Source organism: Mugil cephalus, chromosome 16 (assembly GCF_022458985.1).
Source record: "Mugil cephalus isolate CIBA_MC_2020 chromosome 16, CIBA_Mcephalus_1.1, whole genome shotgun sequence".
Lineage (NCBI taxonomy): Eukaryota > Metazoa > Chordata > Actinopteri > Mugiliformes > Mugilidae > Mugil > Mugil cephalus.
In genome coordinates this window covers 6,896,382-6,918,195 of record NC_061785.1, presented here as the reverse complement: position 1 = coordinate 6,918,195, position 21,814 = coordinate 6,896,382, and the positions used below count along the sequence as shown (strand labels likewise).

The following is a 21,814-nucleotide window of genomic DNA, read 5'->3' as shown; positions in this document are numbered from 1 at the left end:
TCTTTGCTTCAGTAGCTGTTGAATTAATTATTTCTCGTCTCTGAGCGTCATGAGGACTGAACCGACGCGTGTGGATGGAGATGAGTGATGGAGCGGGCCGCCGTCACAGCCCTGCTCTGTGGATCAGCATCTGTTTTGGGGGAGAGGAAGAATCAACACAGGAACTCGGAGTGCAGCAAAGCGGCGGCGACGAAGTGCAAACTTCAAATCGCATTAATAAAGCCTTTAAAGTCTTGGGAACGTCCTGACAAATCAGTGACCGGCAGAATCGTTAATTTTAGGATTAATCACATTTTTGTGCGAGAAATGAATTGTTTTGTTAATCAGCTGTCAAATATTGTGTAGAAATTCAGTGTGGAGGGATAAAACGTTGCAAAATGTTACATTTGGGGAGCTGCAGATGAACGATACTCGGGTTGTCTTTCAGTCTAATTTGTCGTCCGGTCACTTGCGGCGCTAATCGGCAAACTTTGACGTTGCAGAAACAAACACATCGCATCCGAAGACAGATCTCATTTACGTCGGCGTAATCAAAACATTCAATTTGAGAAACCAAAATGCATTTTGAGTTCATCCAATTTGATGCAAATGAGTTTTAATTTGATTCCATTTAGCCAAGAATCGAATCAGGCGGGAAATTATGGAGCCGCATTATTGTGAAATACATAACAATGTGTTAAGGGAGCGAGAGTGTACGTATGTTGACATGTTATTTAAACAAGGAGCAGGGGCTGGGTGGGAGTGAAGGGAGGTGAGGGGAAGGGGAAAAAGGAGGGTGAAGCTCATTCATCTGAGGGGGGCTTTTCATGACCTCGAGGTGCCAGCTCGGACTCCCCTGCGCCGCTAACAAGAACTCAGAAACTCCATCTTCATTGCATGAAAGAGTTTTTAAACTTTTACTCAGGAGCTGATCTCCTCTTCCTCTATTTGAGATTCAAGGAAAAAAACTACTCCTCTTACTCCACTTCATTCATAATAATTGTTCTGTTTTTGTTGGGAAGTGGCTCAGACGTAACTGCAGTCCCCGGAGTTGCGTTGGCTAAAGCGTCCCGCCGGGGGTCGTGACCTCTGGGTGCCAAACCCGCGGAGAGGAGTCTGCTTCATAGAGCTGGTTATCTGATCTGATGGAGGCGGCTCCCTCGTTACCAGAGTGTTAATACAGACCGATGTCAAGATGAATACACTCGGCGCCAGCAGTGATCAATAAGTGGCCACGGAGCGGGACAAGTGTGTAACAAAGCCACCGTGGTCAGGGAGTATTATCTCTGCTGCATAATGGGCGGATTTGAGTGGCGACTGATGCCACTAGATAACTTTAACTTAACCTCCTGGGACCCTGCGTCCTCATTTGGGGACATTAAGTTTGAAGTTTTATTGCAGCTTATTTTACTTCATTTAAACCCGTTGTCCTCGTTAGTGGACACTTTAGTCTGCTATCTAGAGGCTGCAAAGGGTCAGTACACTAGAAGGTAATAACGTGATAGCGGGAATTTCATCAGATTTGTTCTACAGACGATCACGGGACAAACGTGGTTGAGGATCAAAACCCCATCAAATACTATGTATGCACAAATTGATGCACAAATTTCACCAATTTTATCAATAGCAACAAGCTACAACCTCGCTTATTAGCAAGTACTCGTTTGAGGACGTTGGGACGTCATTGTTCACAATTCTGGTTATTAAAATAAAACAGTTTTAGATTTATTATAATATAAATGTTAAAATAATCCCAGTGTCCACATATGAGGATGTTGTTGTTGTTGTTGTTTTCAAATCTACTACTTCCTGTTCAAAGATAATACTTAGTTTTTATACGTCTTAGGTCCTACTGATCCCAAATACTTGGAGAAATTAAAAATGTACACCAAACAAAAGCCTCGGGAGTTGCAAAACTGAACACCTATTAAATATTATCGTTATTATTAGTTCAATTTGTCAAATAGGCAACAAATCATAACAGAAATCTCTTTTATATATCATGGCTCTTGTTACCCAGTTATCTTCTTGTACTTCTTCATTGTATGAGATTGTGGTTGAAGTTTAAATAACTGCTTAGCTGAGGCCAGAGAAGTGATGGTTTCAATAATAAAGTTATTGAGTCTATAAATAATAACATCTTACGCACAGAACTCATATAATTAACTAAATATCTGTATCAAACTGAGTGTAAACAAGTCATGTTCTGGGGTTATTTTAACTCTTTCTTGGAAGGAGAGCCTCCAAACTAATTAAGAATGCATGATCTCCATCTACGCTCGCGTACTCATAATTACACGGCTTCATAGATGTGCTAAATGTCACCGGCGTCGTCTTCATCACCAAAAAGACCTGCGACCCTCCGCTGGTTTGTCAGATGAGAATCGAGAGGCGTGGAGGGGGCAGGTGGGACTGTCCTTTAGCTTGAGTGGGAGGAAGAGTGTGTAGGTTGACCCAGGATGGTTTGTCTTGTGTGTGGGAAGTGTATTCCTCGGTGGTGAATGACAAATATGGTGGGGGGGTATTGATCAGGTGTTGTGGCTCAGGCCGGCTGATGGAAAGTAATTAATGACTCTATTTGCTTTGGTAGCAAAGAGAACAATTGGGTTTGATAAAGTGACATGCAGCAGCAGCAGCAGCGTTAGGTGAGGGGCTTCACGGTGGCTGTGTGCAGAAAACACACCGAGTAGTCACCTGAATGTGTCCAACTGTAGCTACAGAAATTAAGAAATCATGTTAGTTTGTTGTGTAGCAGGTGTGCGGTTCTGTTCAGAAAGGAAGTGTTTATTTACTTCCTTTCTCGATGTAAAATGATTCATATCCTTTGTTTTTTTTGGACAGAATAAATCTAAAAGAAGAAATCTTTGATTTCACTGTTGGACAGTTGACCTGGCCTCCCAATTCACTAGATCCCAAACTGATCAAGAATCTGTGGGTTGATCCACCCCCTCAGAAGGCCCACGTTCATTATCTGATGAGTCACAACAGTTTTGGAGGCACAAAGGAGACCTACACTATATTAGGAAGGTGGTCATAATGTTATGGTGTATATTAAGCATACAGATTTGGGATTGATATGGATTTGCTCAGTTATCTCATGTATGACGCAATCATCTTAACGCCATCAGTGTTTTGGAACAGAGAAAGAACAAACACCAGTCGTCCACATAAAATTGTTGGACTCTCATGTACTTTGTTGCTGCATCCCTGCATATTCAACAGATTTTTCTCCCTTTACCGCCATCACAATCGTGGGAAACCATCGGTTATGACTGATGATACAGTATGTTCAAAAGTTACAAAACGACCGATTGTAGCCGGTTGACGTTGTTTCTTCGTTGTTGTTCCCAATCACAAGTGTTATTCCTCTGAGAATTACTTCTTGCTGGTACTGTGGCGCGGCATTAGCCTAACAGGTCGACAGGCAAAGTCTGCTGGGCTTGCGGCATCGCGGGTCAAGAGTTCCTTTGCTGTCACAGTTAAAAGTCTAACCAAAGAAGAATAAAGAAAGAAAGCTTTTCTCGCGTAAATGTCCGGTCATACATGTTGTCTCTCAAGTCCAACTTCATGTTAACGTGTTTGCTGACAGCGTACGACAGGATAATCTGAGTCTTTTTTTACGTTCCACGCGGATTATTCGTCTCCATCCAACCAAATCCTGCGCAAACGTGACGGGACAATACTACACTTGGACTTTATACAGAAACCAGAAAGTTTACGGTGCCCACATCCTGACTCCTTCCCTTTAAATCTGGCATATTCACATGCAATTGTGCAATTCCATTTTAAGGCACTTGCTAAACTAGCAGTAGTTGTGTGTAAAAAACAAAACAAAAAGTAAAAAAAAACCTTCAAGGTGCTCTTCGGTGTAGGGGTGATCAATTGTGGCAAACTAAGAAGAAGGTAACCAAGGCACTCTTGAGGTCCAAAAAAAAAAAAATGTATTAAAAGTAGCTAATACGTTGTAATACATCACATTCCAGTGATACCAGGAAGTGACATCATGAACCAGCACATGAACAAACAGGTGATGATAACAGAAAAGAAATGCTCTTGTCACCTATAAGCTAAATCTAAGGCAGCGTTTAAATCCCTGCCAAACAAATGTAATAAAAGGAGAATAATCAGTTTCCTCGTTGAGGCCTGGATGTGTCATGGCCTTCAGCTGGAAAATCCAAAACTGTAGAAGGTTGTTATGGTGGCGTGGATAGACCCAACACATAAATCGGTACGACGACGACAACGGGCGAAAAATGCTCCGGTGCGACTTTGTCTCTCCAAAATCCGAATGCGTTTATTTGTATAGTGGAAAAAATAGTTGGCGAGAACTCATAACTTCTATATCGCGTGATATTTTTTGCAGCCTTCAGTACAAATTCAGGCCATTATTCACATTTGCACACGACCAGACGTGCACACACACACACACACACACGCACAGACACACACACTTAACTCACACTGTCTGTTATAGCTCCTCCAGCTCTACTGTGGAGAGTCGGGTTCATCCTCTGGCCTCAGCCGGTGGAAAAAGGTCAAGCAGCAGAATAGAATGGCAATAACCCTCCCAAATGGTACTATCACCCAGACATGATTGATCAATTGAATTCCATGGCAGAGAAAAATGTGGGATTAAGTAGAGTATTATACGCACAATGAGTTGAGGCATGATGTTCATTTCAAGTTCATTTCAGCTCCCTCTTGCCACCAGATCAGGCAATCAATAGCGGCCTTGCATATCATATATCACCGCTCTCCCACCGAGGGGAGAACATAATCTGCCGCAAATTTAGAATGACAGATTTGTAAGGGAGCTGAAGCTTTCTGGGATCCGGGGAGGAGACCTACCGACGTAGCCACTACAGCAGCCAGGAGAAGAGGAGGAGGAGGAGGAGGAGGAGAGGGAGGAGGGTGGGTTGAAGGAGAAGAGGGAGGGAGATATGGAAGGATGCTCTGTAAAGGTTTTAAGGCATTGCACACACACACACACGCGCACAAAAGAAAAAAAGCTAAGGCATCCTTCTCCCAACAGCCGAGTAATCAGGTCAGGAGTCGGGAGAAAATTCCTGTTTGGAGAACAGGATGAATGAACCAGGCTGTACAATTTTATTCAGCTTCTCGCCGTACGCCGTTGCCTCCAAATGGAACCACGCGCTCACAGAGAATGAAAGCGGTATTGAATTGTGAAAAGGAAATTCTGCTTTTTTTAACCAAAAAAAAAAAAGAAAAATGCTCATGGCGTCAGTGAGCATCACTGGGGCTTTTTGAAGAGGAAAGAATGAAGGAAAAAAAAATCCCCTGGCTGGAATAAATAATAAAAAATAATAATAATAATAAAAAAAAACACGCTATAATGGGCTAGCTGCTGCTTTCATTAGCGCACGCGCTCGCCACAACATGTATATATTTGCAAGTGACGGTAATCCATCAATTACCAGAGGGCTTTCAGATCATGATGGTGTTAATACTGTGGGGGGTGCAGGGGAGGAACGGTCTGTGTGATGTAGCCAGTGGCTCACTACAACCTGCACTCCATCCCTTTTTGTCCCCCACAGAGGCGGTGCAGAAGGAGTAAAAAAAAAAAACATGAGGAGAATATAAAGTGCATAGCTTGAAGTTAAGGCCAGCTTCCCGGGGTCAGTGTCTCGAATGTTGCTCTTTCTTCTTGTAGATGGTTCAGATGGTTCTGGCCCAAACAGTGATTCTCAGGGTAGTGTGGAGAGTTTACGGAAACACCTGAGGGCAGATGCCTTTACCCAGCAGCAGCTGGAAGCGCTGGACCGGGTCTTTGAACGCCCCTCGTACCCTGACGTCTTCCCTACGTCGGAGCATATCAAACCCGAACAGGTGAGTCGCACTTCTTTGTACGCATACACAACAAACACAAACACAAACACTGTAGTGGAGCGTTCACACACAGAAAAGAAAGAAAGAAAAAAAACACCTCTGTCACAAATATTCCCAAACCATTTCCAGAAAGCTAATTAAACAAACGTCTGCGACGGGCCCTGGATTACAGTCCTAGCATGTATAAAGCTGGAGGGATCACTAGGAAAACTCCCACACGTTATTGATTTTGTGATGAAAAACACATTCCCTGTACCCCCTGTAATTGAGAATAACAGTAAAGCAACATGAAATTAATCGATACCTAGATTTTTCTTCATTTTTACCGTGTTATTCACCCGCTGCTGTTTATTTCCCCGACACGTCTCGACGACGCGGCGCCGCTGAAAGCTGCTTTTATTGCAGCACGCCTCGCAAACGGTCCTTATTTAAAAAAAAAAAAAAAAAAAAAAAAACACTTCCCATCCATCCTCATTTTAAAAATTAAGAGGCATTTGGGGGAAACAGCCACAAACCTCCTCCCCTCCCTCCCTCACACCAAAACGACAGCCAGAAACCAAAGCTTATTAAAAGCTCTGGGCTTATTACAATGGATAACCTTTATTTACTTTCATTATACTATTAAACAACAAGAGACTATTAATTTCTCCCACCCAAACTACAAGTCGGACCCATAAAGCAAAAGCAGTCGCCTAATTGAGTTCATTTTAATTTCTCTCCAATCGGGGCGAATTACGCAGGTGATAAATCAGTGGGACAGGCCTCACCTCCAGAAGAGGGCCTAATTTGCAGCTAATTACAAAACTGATTTCTACTGGAAGATCAATACCAAAACGAATTGGAAATGACTTGCAATCACAAAGAGCGTCAGGGAGAGTATTAAAAGGCGAAGGGAAAAAGGGGCTGGAAAAAGAAGGAAAAAAAAAAAAAGCCGCGAGTAAGTAAGAAAAAAGAAAGGAGGCCACGAACAGTCCAGAAAAATCAGCTTTAATTTAATGCAATATTAATCAGAGCTCTGTCCCTTTCATGGGTGCCTCATGTTTTGTTTTGTTTTTTTTCCTTCTCCCCCCCACCTTTCTGCAAAATGTGGCCCTATTAGCCAGTGTCTGGGTTCTGTAGCGAGGCATTAAAAGCCCATTCTGGAGATGCAAAACTGAATGGATTCACCCCTCCCACACTTCTGCTAGCCATTTGGCCATCCCTTTCAGACCTATCTTTTCAGCTTTCCCCCTCCTGCCCTTTATCTGCATGATAAAACGGCTGTTTGGCGTCTGAAGCCTGCGAGAATAGAGGAAAACATCCGACATTGTGCCAGCGAACAGTTGTAGCAGACAATTAGAGTTTATCTGCGATAGTGGCAGACAAGAGCGGGGTCACAGGCGTCCCCCCCTGTGGGAGCGCGGCCCACTGAGCCACTCACACTGGGGCCGTGGACAAACATTGTCAACACTCAGACTCCGGAAGTCTCATCTCATTAAAAAAAAAAAAAAATGCTAACATCTGCCGTCAGTGTCTTTAGGAAGAAGTTTTTTTTTTGTCGTTCGGGTAGGATTTTATGTGTGGAGATTAGTTCCTACTCAGAAACAGAATTAGTTTTAATGAAAATTGCGAAATTTGTGTATTTTACAGAAGATGTCATTAATATTTTTCCACCGCAGTAATGTGTTGGTATCAGATAAGTTAGTTTCATATATTTAATGATTTGCTCGGATTTTTTATTAAATGTTTAAGAGTTATTTTGTTATTTATTGAATAAAAAAGAGGTTTTGTTAAAAAAAGAAAAAAAATATATCTTATATATTTGTGACAGCACTCACATAACTTTTTGGCTCTAGAAAACTTTTAAAACAATACAGAGAACGGCCATTTTTTTTTATTATCATTATTTCACCGTGAAAAAAACAGTTTGCAGAAAAATCAAAGCAGCGTTTCCTTTTTATTTCAAGTTTCAAACCTGCACAGTCGCTCAGCTTGACATCGCTATGTTTTTTATTGGGAAGCAAAAGACAGGCTCAGTACAGATTTAACAAACTGTGCATAATAACAATCCTTTAGTTCCCCTGTATGTATAACAAAATAATTTTATGGACCAACATTACAGGACAATCAAACAAAGTGTGAGACAATAGACAAAACTTATCTCGTTATCCAGTGGTTGAAAGACGGGAGTTCTTCCCCCTTTCCAGTGCTGGCGCAGAGAAGACCGCTACGTTCTTCTCTTTTTTTTTTTTTTTTGGTGATTTGGGCGAACTAGCCCTTTAAGCCTACACCCCAACACAAACAACCTTTAAAAAGCGCTTTGACGGGACAAAATTGGCAAGTTGTACAAGTGATTCTATTCAGAGATAAGAGGCGATGAAATTTAAAAGGTGGTTTTGACTCTAAATTAAAAGCAAAAAAAGCAAAAAAAAAAAAAAAAGAAAGAAAGAAAGTGAATGGTGTTTCTCAAACAGGGCCACATGGTGTGTCTGTAACAAAGCAGAACTGCTTTCTCCCTTGGCTGATCAGGGGTAGGACTGCAGTCAAGCACAAAGGGCCAGCTGACGCCTTGGCTTTTCACTCATCTCAAAATCCCACTTCCTCTCAGACAATACCAAAATACATTCATGATATGCTTGAACTGCCACCCTGCAGCACCAACACGCACACAATGCGCTCATACAAATTTATACTCGCGCGGGCCTGTGCGGAGCGCTTAATGGAGGAGAAGAAAGGAGGATTTCCATCTAGGTATTGTTTGGTTGTGTAATGATTCAACTGTCCTTTTCCCAGGCTAATGAGTACTCGCTCCCTGCCCTGAATTCCAGCCTGGACGAAGTCAAGCCCAGTTTATCCTCTAGCGCCAACCCAGACCTGGGCCCCAGCGTGTCGCAAAGCTACCCTGTAGGTAAGACCGAGTGCCGTACAGTCCGCCTTTACGCCGCCAGGCCACAGCTTCAGCTGAGGGGGTTTTGAACCGTGTAAAAAGGACGAGAAAAAGTCGACGCCTGTGCAAATTGACAAAGACAAAGTGAAATGTGTGACAATAAAGGCAAAACCACAAAAGTTAAGTGTGAAGACTTTTTTAATACCTCTTTTAATCACTCTGAGCTGAAAAGGTGGTGCGACCCCGACGCGATGAAAGCTTAGCAGCTGTCCTCCGTCTCCTGTTTTTTTTTTTTTTTTTTTTTTTTTTTTGCTGAGCGTGCAGGTTGATAAGAGATATCGGGAGGGGAGGAGGGCTGTTCAGTCACCGCCGGACAAGGACCTTTGGGTGTCAGCACATCAGAACTATGACTGTGTATCAGAGCAGAGCAAGGTCTCGGGGTATTAAAGAGAAAAAAAAAAAAAAAAAAAGAAGAAGAAGAAGGGCCACCATGCAGGCTGGGTGGCTGCTGCTGCTGCTGCTGCTGCTGTGTTGCTCTTGCGATTTGTTCACCAGGAGACAGTTTGTGTGTCTGGAAGCACGAGTAATGTGCCTCTGTAAATACGCTCTGGCATTTCTGCCGCCTTACTCTAACACCATGATCATTTATTTCACCCCTCCTATCTCCCTCTCTCCCACCCCCACCCCCACCTCCCTCTTTGTCCCCCCCTCCCCTCCAAGTTGTCTCCTCTCCTTGTCACAGTTAATGACTGCCTGGCTAATTGAAATATTGTCCCGTTGTTGCAGCGTTATTACCAAGAAGAAGGTTAAGTTTACTGAAAGTTTACGATGACTGTCGGGAGCCCTGAGATTAATATACGGAGCTTTTATTAAAATTCATATAATTATGCAGCAGCCATCAAAGGCAACGAGTTCGGCGTTGGGGTGGGGTGGGGTGGGGTGGGGACACACACACACACACACACAGGGTGATTGAAAATTGCAGCAGCCCTCCTTCTCAAATGATAGCCAAGCAGCCTTATGAGAAAAGAAAGGGCCCTTTTCTCATTAATATGTGGGAGGTAGATTTCCCCTGTAAGGCAGGCCTCCTGAGAAGAAAGGTGTGTGTTTGTCCTTTGTGCGCCGATGGCCCCTGCAGAAAGCGCGCGGCCCTGGCTCCGCGAGGGGCAGCTTTGTTTTGCACCTGGGATATTTTAGATGGTCTCCGAAGGCCGAAGGGGGGGTCTCCTTACCTCGCTTTACAGGTGCAAAGAGACATGCGGAGGAAGAAAGATGGGATTGTGAGCCGGAGTCGGAATGTGCACATGCGTGTTTGCATGTTTAAAAAAAGAAAAAAGAAAGTCACATGATTTGCTTTTGCATTTGTGCATCGCATGATCTCAGTGGAGCCAGAGAAATAAACTGAGCAGAGGTCAAACTAATGGAACAAACATTGCTCTTACTTCCACTTGGTAATTACTATTTGCTTAGTGGCTCCTCTGCTTGCCCCCCCCCCTCACAACCCCCCCTGCCCCCAGTGCTCGCCTGTGTGGATAATAGGTGATATTCAGGTGTGTGGTCTCTCTAATGGCTGAGCATTACAGTTTACTTGCCAGCGATAAGCTTACCAGAGGAATTTTAAGCCATGCAAAAAAAAAAAAAAAAAAAAAAAAAGTAGTAAATTATCTGCAGTATTTAGGCCGAGATCCAATTTCAAATTAATTGTGTCTTTACGGGGTAAAGAACTGGAGATTATGTTCATCCTTAAAATGTTTTTCGCACACCAATTAAAACGCCAGCGGTTATTGATCTTGTTGATTTTTATGTCCCGGAATTTGCATAATCTATTAAAAATGAATGATTCATGAAGTTGCTCACTGGCAGAGATCGGGATTCTCCGTGAACTGGCAGACTTGAGAGATAGAAATCTTTTGTGTCCTCTGCTTATCCTATTAAGGCTCAAAAGTACCTGCAAAGCAGCCTCAAATAAGAAAGGGATTTAAGGGCATTGTGCACATCATCGAAATTCAGAGGCAAGAAGCCACTTCCATTAAAACACTTTTTTTTTTTTCCTTTCTCCCTTTCCTCCACATTAACGCCGTATTACCTGCTAAATAGTCCCTCTTACCCCATAAAAACACCAAAGGGTTCCATGAATATGTGGATAGGACAATTGCATATTGTGAGGTAATTTCTATTGTTGATATGGGAAGTAATTTCTTTGATGAATTCCCTTCCGAGAGATGGATTTCATCTCAAGTGCTTCTTATTCTTGTTCGTTCGAACCGCTTAAAATTCAAATAGTGTGAGCCGTGGGTGAATTTATGAATAGCAGAGGGAGGAGCTCAGAACTTTTTTTTTTTTTGGTATGTGTGCGCGCGCTTGTGTGTGTGTGTATTTTGAGAAATAAATGGAGAGATGGCCTCGATACGGCCAATTGTCCACTATTTCTATAGATGGAGGGGGGCTTCTGTATTTCCTGAAATTAGTCAGGGCCCACCTGTTTTTCTTGACGGCGCTTCAGGTTTAAGGGTCCATCCTCGAGCGCGGTGGAACGGAGATTGAGGCTCCCCCTTGAGCATTCAGTGGGAGTTTTACCACATCTCCACCCGGCGACTGCACGCTGAAGACTCTAAACATATTCCCTGCTGGGCCTGTTAATGGAGGCCTCCGCAGGCTTAAAGCCCCCGTGTCAATGACACCTCCTCCTCCTCCTCGAGAAGCTCCTTCTGCACGCTCTTTTTTTTTTTTTTTTCTCCCGGCGAATAGCACTTCAATTAAGCCGAGCGAGTGCTCTCAGGGTGAACCGCGCGGTAAAAAGCACGGAGACCTGCCGCTGACCAGTGAGCAGCGAGCAACGATCAGACGGCCGAGACCTGCCACCGGTGATGTGTGGCCTCACGACGAACTGCCCCCGCGTGTCTTCCCACAAGGGGGGGAGAAAAACGCGGGCTCTGAAAATTAATGCTTATTTCGTCTTCGCAAAAGCAAACTAACCTTTGAGCACACATTTGATAATGAACGACTTTCAGTTGGCGTTCGGGGAATTAAAGCAATTTGGCTCTCCAAACATTCTTTACTTAGTTGTAATTAATTAGGGCGCTGAGATTTTTTGGCTGGTGATGAATTGCCCCGTTCGGCGCGTATATAGCCCAGAAAATGGAGGTCAGAGATTTTCGGTTGTTGTTGTAGCAAACATGAAGGTGTCCCTGTCATGCTAAATTTAATACTCTTGCAAGCAAAAGAGTCGCTCGCAAACGACTTTGTTCGTGTGCCAGATAAAGGGAAGGTCACCCTGCGCTTTTCAGTTTATGTTTTTAAGAAGCGGAGTTGATGCTAATGCAGAAGCCGGGCGTAATGTATCCCGCCACATTTGAGATAAAACCAGTGAATCAAGTGTGGGGGAAAAAAACAAAAAAAACAACTGCGGCCATTTGTTTTTAACCTTTTTCTCAAATATCTGCTGAACTCAGACGTTTAGTTTCACCAAGAGCAAAAAAAAAAGCGAAACTGCCATCTACTTCTCAAATTAAGACAGAAATCAACCGGCTTTTATCGCAGCAAGCCAAAACTAATCTTTAAATTGATTTTGTGAAGGGGAAGAGGGGAGAAAAAAAGAGGAAAAATAAATACCTTGATTCGCTGGCGTTCAATCTAAGGGGACTGTCAGAGGGAGCTGACAATGCGAAGAAGCCCGTCTTTTAATGAGAATCTGGACACACATATCTCTGTTGTAAAAACAACAAAGGCTAGGAAGCAGCTAATGAGGCTATCATCGCCGCACAGAGAGTTCTCCCGATCGGGCGCCTCTCTGAAAGAGAGGCTTTAAAGGGGGACATAAAGCAACAGTCACAGAGCTGCTGGCAGCCGCTGCCAACTGCATCCTGGAAATGTACAAAAACAAGACTCGACGCGGGCTGTTAGGACGGCAAACTCTCATGCCATCTCCGCTCCGCGTTGATAAGAACCTTTTACCGTAAAAATGGGGATATTTTCACATCTCCGCTCTTAAAAACTGTGTGGGAAAGAGAAGGTGTTTGAGGTCGGTGTAAAGGTTGAAGACGCCAGCGAGAGCAGAGCATTGATCCCTGACCTGACGCTCTGGGTCGGTAGCAGGGACAGTATCGATGAGGTGGCCAGCCCACGGTAAATACAGTACTGATGATGTATGAGTCCCAAGACGGCCGTTTTTAGAAACTTCGGTGACTTCGGATCTGGTGCGAGATTTTCAGTTCAGTTCAGTCGGTGAAACTCGGACAAAATCCCAGATCTGCGTAAACCAACCCGGATTAGAACCAGCGTCTGAATCACAAGGAGCACGTGCGCTTAGTTACAGAACGTCAGCTTTCAGTAAATTGCATTTCTCCCGTTGAACTTGTCTCAGCGTTTTGCAAAAAAAAACTAAAATAAATTAAACTGTCCTGAGACTGTGCAGCAAAGACAGGTTTCCTCCAGTCGTCATTATGTCCGTCACAAGTCAAAGAAGAGATAAGAGTATTTACTTTTTTATTAAACACGCCGTAGCTGCTGCGCTAATAATGAACAAAACAGTTAGACAATAGTTACCCCTGTCCACACACACACACACACACACACTCATACACAATGGCCTCACCCCCTGCTGGACCCCCCACCTACAGTACTCCCACGGCTCCTTTTGACTTATGTGCACTGGCTTGTATCTAACTAATTCTTATTACAAATGAAAGGTCCGGCATGACCTCACTCCTCTCTGTAAAGCTCTTTACCTCCGCAGCGTTTCAGCGCTTCAACCAAAAAGACACATCTCGCCCAGGCCTTCGTACAATTACAGCAATCACCGCCCGAGGTTTCTTTTTTCGCCAACAATGGAGAGCGGTTGTTCGACAGCGTGACTGAATTGTTTCTTTATCAGATGATTCACGGTCGTGACCATTAAAGACGTTCTTTACCTTTTTTTTTTTTTGCACGAGAAAATTCACTTCCTCTTTGATTTTTCTGTAATATTACACATCTTTTCAGTTTATTTTGGAGCATTTTGCATGAAGCTCTTCAACATTAGACATTTGCGTTGCAATATTCTATAAAGATTAGACTCTATTTCGTTATAAAGTAAGTAGAAAAAACAAACACAAAAAGAAAAAGTAGTGTAAAGAGGTTGCTACGATGCAGAAGCATCCCCTTTACTTACGTTTATCACATCCCACATTTAACATTTATGCAGGATTTGAACGGTGTAGCGGGTCAGTGGGTCAGGGAGGAGCTTTTAATACAGTTTGGTAGTTTCATTTCAAGGTATCGTGTTAGCAGATAGTACGATGTGTGTCATATTGTGTGTCACCCTAACCCCTAACCCTAACATTTATTAGAAAAGAAGGAGGAAATCAAAAGATGCCGTAGCTTCTAATTGATTCCAACGACTTGGAACAACCAAAAACATAGTAACACATTTGAGAAGAAAGAGCCAAAACTTCTGTGGCTCCTCTTCTTCCTCCTCCTAGACTTGTCATCCTACCTCTTCACCTTTTTACACCTGCCAGTTTGTAGTTGCACCCTCAATGAAACTGTTCCTCCGAACACCATCCACGTCTCGACTCTTATCGTCTACATACAGCTTATTTATACGGTATTTATGCATTTTCTTACAATGTTCTGAGTCTGGTTCAGTTTTCCATATAAATATGTTTTGTGCTTCAAGGTTGAATTCTCTTGACAGTACGTTGTACATGTAGACTCGTATTACATTGATTTGATTACATTGGATTAATAGATTAGATTCTTTCCAGTAGCACTTTAACCACTCTTGCAGGCTGCCAAGTCAAAAACATCTAAAACAAGGCATCTAACATGAAGCGCAAGTATTTAAACCATGACAAAGTCAAACCGCGAGGCAAGAAACAGAGGAATGGAGACATCTTCCATTTCGGATGATCATAAAAATAACTTCTCCTGACTGCCTCTTTAGCAAACACGGACAACTGTTGTCTCGCGGCGTTATGGTGCATTTCATCCACTAGTTCCTCATTAAATCTCCATCGGGAGATGATTGTCCCTTTGAGTCCAAGTGGCCCTCACAGCTGACAATATAGCGGGGGCCTCTCTTTCCCCCAGCCACTGTGCAGATTGGGGTTACGTGCTGCGGTCCAAATGTCCTCGCGGCCCGTGAGGACAGGCCAACCGTCACTCTCAATTACAGAGCTGAATATCTGCAGCCAGACGGGTGACGCTCTGCTGGGGAGGGTGGGGAGTGGGGAGTGGGGGGGTGGTGGGGGGGTTTCAGGGGCCTTTACAGCAGAGAATAGAGAAGCCTTATGGGCCTCTGCCATATTTACAGTTCGAGCTGTTTAATGAGGAGACACAATTTAGCGGAATTCAGCTGCATCAGCTGTTTGTTTTTAGTTGACCGTTAGACAAGCGGGGCCGACGCTGCCTGGTGTTAAGTGACAGGTTTATGTGACACAGCGCTCTTTGAAACGTTTTACTCCGGCGAGGTCGAGTGTCTACTACGGCGAAATCTGAGTTCCGTGTGCTGGCTGACTTGTGGTGGTGGTGATGAGTCATGACGCTGAAAAAACGCAGCATGTTTACGCTAAACTGTGGTTGCATTTTAGCAGACTTGCATAAAAAAAACATTTTTATTTGACTTATATGAGGTGTTTCTAATAATTTAACTCTCTATCACTCTATAAAGTAGTTATACAGCATATTTAAGTCAAAGATCCAAACAAATTGTATCATAATGCAGCTTTAATCACAATAAAAGCCTAAAAAGGGGAGTAGCAGAGCCACTCGATAACCCGTCAAAAGTCACAAATTAAAACCCAGCAGCACCTTTCACAGGCCTTCTGTGTGCTTTGTTTTTGTCTCTGCAGGTCGGGACATGGCCAACACAACCCTACCTGGGTACCCCCCCCACGTTCCCCCGACAGGCCAGGGCAGCTACCCAACATCCACGCTCGCTGGAATGGTTCCTGGTGAGTGAGAGATGACGCCGCCGCTTCGTATTGTCACCAGGGTCTATTTAACAGGTGCCGGCGCCCTTCGAAAAGGGGAACATGTGTAGAAGCTGCGCAGCAGAGTGAGGAGGCTTTAGTGCCAAATTATGCAGAAGCGATGAATATTGACCTGCGGAGTAAGAGGCGCGCACATCCTTGTATTAGCTGTGTGTGTATGATTGGATTAGACAAGCTGAATAAGTGATCAGAGAGGGTGGAGGAGGACAGCCGCTATCGCTTACTTCCTGCTTTCCCCTCAGCCTTATTTGCTCATTATCTCCCCGAGTGGCCGTTCTCACCGGCCTCGATAAACAGCACAACCGGGGGCCCTCCCCAGCCTCTGCGCTCCGGAGCATATCCCTTTCCCCTCCTCTACTTAACCTGCAGTTCAGGTTCACAGCAAACAGTTAAGGGTCAAAAGGCAGAGGCATGAGAGCCCGGTAAATATTCAAATCGCTGTCTCTCTGAGGAGGTCGGGGTTTGTGTTTCACAGCCAAAGGTACAGGACAAAAGATCCAGCTTTGGTCCCGGGCTTAATACGGCTCTGGAGCTGCAGCGTCAGCCCGCCGGACACATTTTTAGGGAAACACAGGGCGTTTCACTTTGATGTGATTAAACCACACGGACGGGGGCCGAAAGCAGTCGAGTGTGTGCTGTGTTAGCATATCGTTTACCAATCAAACCCAGACAGTTTTTTTTTTTTTTTTAACCTACATTGTAAAGAGCTGCCGTAACATCTTTTATAATCCTCTTAGACAGGGAGGTTTCATTTACCTTCCAGGAAATCTTAAAGGGAAGCTCCCAAATATATTTCATGGCTACAAAACAATGAAGAAAAAAAGGTTATAGTTCAATTCATCCAAATTACATTCCTTCCTTTTTCCAGTGCTGCCATCCTGTCATGCATATAGTTGTTTATCAAGACCAGGGGACTCCCAAACTGATGGAGAGATTAAGTGAAAATTTGAACCTATATATATATGTTGATTTATAATCAACCAAAGATTTTGTGACCCACCTGCAGTACCTCTGCAGGACCACTAGGGTCCTTACACTAGGGTTAGACTGAATTTTGTTGTGTGACTTTCACTCGATTCTGGCAAATTGAGTTTTTATATGAATTAATTTGCACTAAATATCTGCCGTGCATATCTCATGTATGTTCTGATGCACACGTAAGTCGAAAAACAAATAACAATTTATCATTTACTTCTGCAAAAAAGTCCATTTAGCTACTAGCAAAACCAAAGGGAGATGTTGTAGCAGCCGGTGTCATGCCGTCCAGACATAGTTTTAGATTTTAGCTAACAAAACTGTTAAATCATGCGAGTGGAAAGGAGTCAAGTCAAACATACTTTTACTTTCCATTTGTTCTTATGTGGCACAAAGCGAAAGATGAGGACCTTAATCCCATGGCTTGTGGTTTTGTGTTACAACCGATTCATCCTATACACAACCGCTAAGATTTAGTGACAGGCACAAAACACTGTTAAAGCAAAGCCATTCCTCACCGGCTTCATATAAAATCTAGCCTTTATTGTCTCGTAAAAGAAAGAAACGTGTTGAACCAACAGCAGTGCTCACTGACACGCTCCAAGTTACTTCCCCTGCAATGTGAGGATGTTGCAAGAAGAGCTCGGGCCAGAGGGGGGGCGGCTCTCGGATTGCAAGAGGTTAAAAAAAAAAAAAAAATCGTCCAAGAAAGGGCTGCAGGATTTATTGCAGCAGATCAAAAATGTATGCATGAAACTGTTTATTACCACTCTGTATTTATTAGACTGGTTTGGAATATACTGGAGGAAGAAGAATGGGTAGATATCCATAAATGGGACAGGGAAAGCCGCCTTCAGTGTCACATCCCTGTATTGTTCAGTGTTGCATAACTTAAGTGAAATGAAAAAGAAATAAATTACTTGCTTGACTGGTCGCACATCGATGACTATCATTTCCACCCTCAAATTGCATCCTGTTTTGAATGACGAAAAATGACTGCATGTGAGGGGGGTAATGGTTTGACGCATTGAAATGCTAATTGATTTGTTGTTTTGTTTTGCAGGGAGTGAGTTTTCGGGGAACCCCTACAGTCATCCGCAGTACACAACCTACAACGAAGCCTGGCGATTCAGCAACCCAGCGTTACTAAGTGAGTAGAGAGAAAGAAAGTCTAACGAGAACAATTAATTGAGCGTCATCTCCCCGACATTAATTGTCCAATAGTAGCCAGACATATGACTTAAAGATTTCAGTGTTTGTAGAAGCCAAAGAGATGTGAATGTAGCCACATCTTAAATGGAATAAACCATCAACTCTCTCATTAGCCTGTACTAGTAGCTAGCTAACTTTGTACCGCAGGTTTTTTAGCAGGTTCTGGCTGTTGCTGCCACAATTTTGACGGCAACTTTAGCCACTACTGAATTTGATTATGTTCAGTAACAAATATAGCCTTATATTGACCAAATGCATCATTAAGAGCTCACCCTAAAGATGAGCTAAGATGAGCTAGGCTAAATAGATGAAGATAAACCAGCAAATAGTCTGATCCTTCATATATTTATCATGCTGCAACTCAAGGACTAATAGCTTTATGCTAACAGAAACATGCACCGTGTCTCAAATATCATACTTTTCATTTAATTTTCATTTAGTAAACTGTGTACACTGTTTACTCTGGTGTTTCAGTTCAAAGATAGCAAGAAAATGGCAAAGGCTTTTGCCCTTTAGCACTAGCTAAATTTTGCGGCACACAACTTTTACAGAATGCTAAAATAATTCAACAAAAAAAGGTTACATTTGTTTGTCATGGATGCTGGCGCTTTCTTGTTTATCATTCTCCCAAGTTTGATAATTGGTTGATGGTCCCTCCCCTTCCGTTACATAAGCTAACAAGGCTAACGTAGCGTTTTGTACCATATTGAGTGCACTGTCCACACTATACACTATACTGAATGTTGCAATACTTATAAAAATAACAGGGAAATTGAGTTATAGTAGGATTTGAGATGTAGCAATGGACCTAGCATTAGCTTAATTAGTTAGCTAGCTATTGTGTTGCTGGTATAAGTTGATATATCCATGATCCGAGAAAACTAACTTTTTGCAATTTGTTCAATTTGTTGCTCAGAAATGCTAAGTTCAGAAAACAAATAAGAGTAGATTAGAAACCTTGCAGCTAACGAGGTGACAGTAACTACGGGGTAAACAGCTCATCAATGGCTAACAACTGAAATCTGCTGTTCTGATAATAAATTTGGCAAATGCCGGTTAAGTCTGTATTTGTTTGTTTCAAATGGTTCGTTCTTCTGTTAACTTTCAGGTTCCCCTTATTATTATAGTGCCGCATCGAGAGGCTCCGGCCCTCCCACTGCTGCCACTGCCTATGACCGTCACTAGTTACCATGGAAACCAAATCAACCTGCAGGACCACGGCCTCAGCCTCCATATTGCCCCGGTGTGAGCGGCACGGTCCACTGGACACTGAGCATCATAAAAAAAAAATTAAAATTAAGAAAAAAAAGGAAAAAAAAAACAAAACGTCTCACACAATAGGAACTTCTTTTTTTGGGGAGGGGGGAGAAGGGGGAGGATCCGAGGACGACCCTCTTTTTTTTTTTTTTTTTTTTGGACACTCAAAGCCAAAAGGAAGATAAAATCTCCACCAAGACATCATCACGGACACTGAAAGACGCTTCATCATGATGAAACTTGTGGCTAATTGCAGTGGTTTAAAAAAAAAACTGAAGAAAAAGAACAAAAATACCCCAGAACTTACCCCCCACCCCACCACCCACCACCACCTCTCTCTTGCAGTGTCACAGTTTCATCCCACCGTGGATCAATACTGTACATTCCTTTTCTTGATGGCTCTCAGCAGGGACACTGTCCAGAGCTTAAAATGTAGCAGCAGCCTTTTTTTTTTTCCTATCTTTTCTTTTCCTCCTTTTTATCCATTTGTCTCCCACTTGATTTCAAAAAAACGGCAGCGCGGGGAGATCAGACGGGATTAGCAGCAACACGTGCAGACTGTGGCAGGCTAAAGTTGTTTTTATCCACCCCAACAGTCACCGACCAAACATCCAGCATGAGTAAAATCGATATGCTTTTTTTTGATGCCATGAGAAGATTAGGACACGTTCTCTGTGACACACAATCAAGATGTAAAAAAAAAAAAAAAAAAAAGAAGAAATAAATAAAAAAATGAAATAAATAAAGAAACATCCGATGGGGGGGAAAAAAAATAAAATAAAAATAGAGGGAGCCGTGACAGTATAGCAGCGCGGCCCCCGCTATTTGCAAGATTTCAAGTAAATATATTCTTAAAAATAATTTTTTTATTTCATTTTTTATAATTCGTAACGACTAAACTGCAGACTGCTTGGCTAGCGTTTTACTATTTCTTATTTCTTGTCAAGATCCTTTAATTCTTTTTTGTTTTTTCTTTCTTTTTCCTGTTAATTTTGCACTATTTTTGGAGGTTTTGCAACACTGGAGCGTTATTATGCAGAAGAAAAAAAAAATATGATGTGCATATATAAGTCTAATAAGTCTCAGTCTGAAAAGGCACTTAACGGTTTTACAGTTATAATTCAAGGCCCATCATGTCACTGCCTTGACGTGCACTATACTATGTTCTCACCGCTCACATTTCTATTTAAGTTTTTAAGTCTTTGGCATCCGACCACAGAGAAAGGATATAACAGCCATCCAACCAAGTCAGCCCGCCATCATTATTCGTCTCGTTTCGCCAGCAGAAGCGTCCGGACTCACTCTGAAAAGATGGTTCTGACGACTCCGGTTAACATAAAAAAGAAAAAGAAAAAAGAAGCAAGAAGGGCGACGATTTCAGCTAAATGCCTTAAACATGTCCCCTCCTAACTTTAGCTCCCCTCACATGTTTCAGGCCGAGTCACTCCCTCGAATCAAGCTGGGACGATGCTTTTTTTTTTCTTCATCTGTCAAGTGAATGTATTTGCATTTGCCAAAGACTTAGTTCTTGTTTATTTACAGGCCGCCTATATGCATCATGAGAGCAGTATTATTATTATTATTATTATTATTATTATTATTATTAGTATAATCCCACGTTGTTCATGAGGAAAAGTCTATGTATAAATTCTATGCAGTGCAGAGATGGTCATCATATGCATATTCAGCTGTAAACCTAAAGGTAGGTGGAGTTTATTTAATGTTATGTTATTTACAGATTGTTCATTTTGTAGGAGCATTATTATTATTATTTTTTTTTTGTGCGTGTGTGATGTGAAGACACTTCTCTGTAAATACAGTAAGAAAAAATGTCTTTCATGTTCATGGGTATTATCACTTTCATTATGCTGGTATCACTTGTACAATAATAAAAGTGTCTGAAATCTTTTACGCAAAACAAAGAGCTGCACGTTTTCTGACTGGACGGGGTCACGCGGTTGGTTCACGGAGCGGAGGGAGGAAGAAGCTCAATAAACATTCTGTTAAGCGGTTAATTATTAAAGTTGTATGAAATGTGGTTTTGGCTCCTCAAACGTGAAGCTTCACTCAGTTTTACATCATCATGGTGAAGGATCCAGATTCAAACAACTTTATTAATCTCACCAGGAGCAACTGGTTTAGACAGCTTGCGGACTGTAACACAATACTCATACGATTGGAACAGATAAAGTAGAATAAAAAAATAAAAAATCTGAATGGAGCAAGTAAAATGCAGAGGGACACAGTGGAGTCAATGGTCAATAAATAGAATAAATAGATAAAACTAAACTAAAACAACTAAAAAGCGCCGAGATAAAAATGAAGAATGAAGTAACTAATCTTTTTGCAAGACAAAAAAAAAAACAAATAAAAAAAACACCTAAATACATATACATACATATGAAGAGTTTAAAACTATAGGATTTAATTCATTGGTAAAATAATTCCTAAAGAAATGAAATGAATCCTCATTTGTGTCACCCAATTTAGATTAAAAAACAAAACTTCATCAGATGGATGTTAAGAGATAGTTCGATATTCAGTCTTTTTAATTAAGGGCCTTAACCACAATAGATAGACAGACAAACAGATAGAATTTGTGGATTGTTGTAACTATTTTTTCTCTCAAAAAAGGTCTAAAACACAAATATCTATAATCTACACCTTGATCATTTCTACTTTTCATAATTTACATATATTTTCTTGA

The 21,814-nt window shown here is 42.3% G+C and overlaps 1 protein-coding gene across 3 annotated transcripts in view; it reads left to right on the top strand.

Moving 5' to 3' along the window:
- Window positions 1–21,029, top strand: part of pax2b (paired box 2b) — a 31,800-nt gene extending 10,771 nt beyond the window's left edge. For 2 of the 3 annotated variants that reach the window (XM_047610033.1, XM_047610031.1), the window contains exons 6-10: window positions 5,651–5,826; window positions 8,599–8,713; window positions 15,523–15,624; window positions 17,702–17,788; window positions 18,978–21,029. In XM_047610033.1, coding sequence (XP_047465989.1) covers window positions 5,651–5,826; window positions 8,599–8,713; window positions 15,523–15,624; window positions 17,702–17,788; window positions 18,978–19,099 — 602 coding nt within the window. In that variant the 3' untranslated portion in view covers window positions 19,100–21,029. Of the gene's footprint in view, window positions 1–5,650; window positions 5,827–8,598; window positions 8,714–15,522; window positions 15,625–17,701; window positions 17,789–18,958 lie in introns of all 3 variants that reach the window. The other variant, XM_047610032.1, reaches the window with a different exon arrangement.
- Window positions 21,030–21,814: the final 785 nt, after the last annotated feature.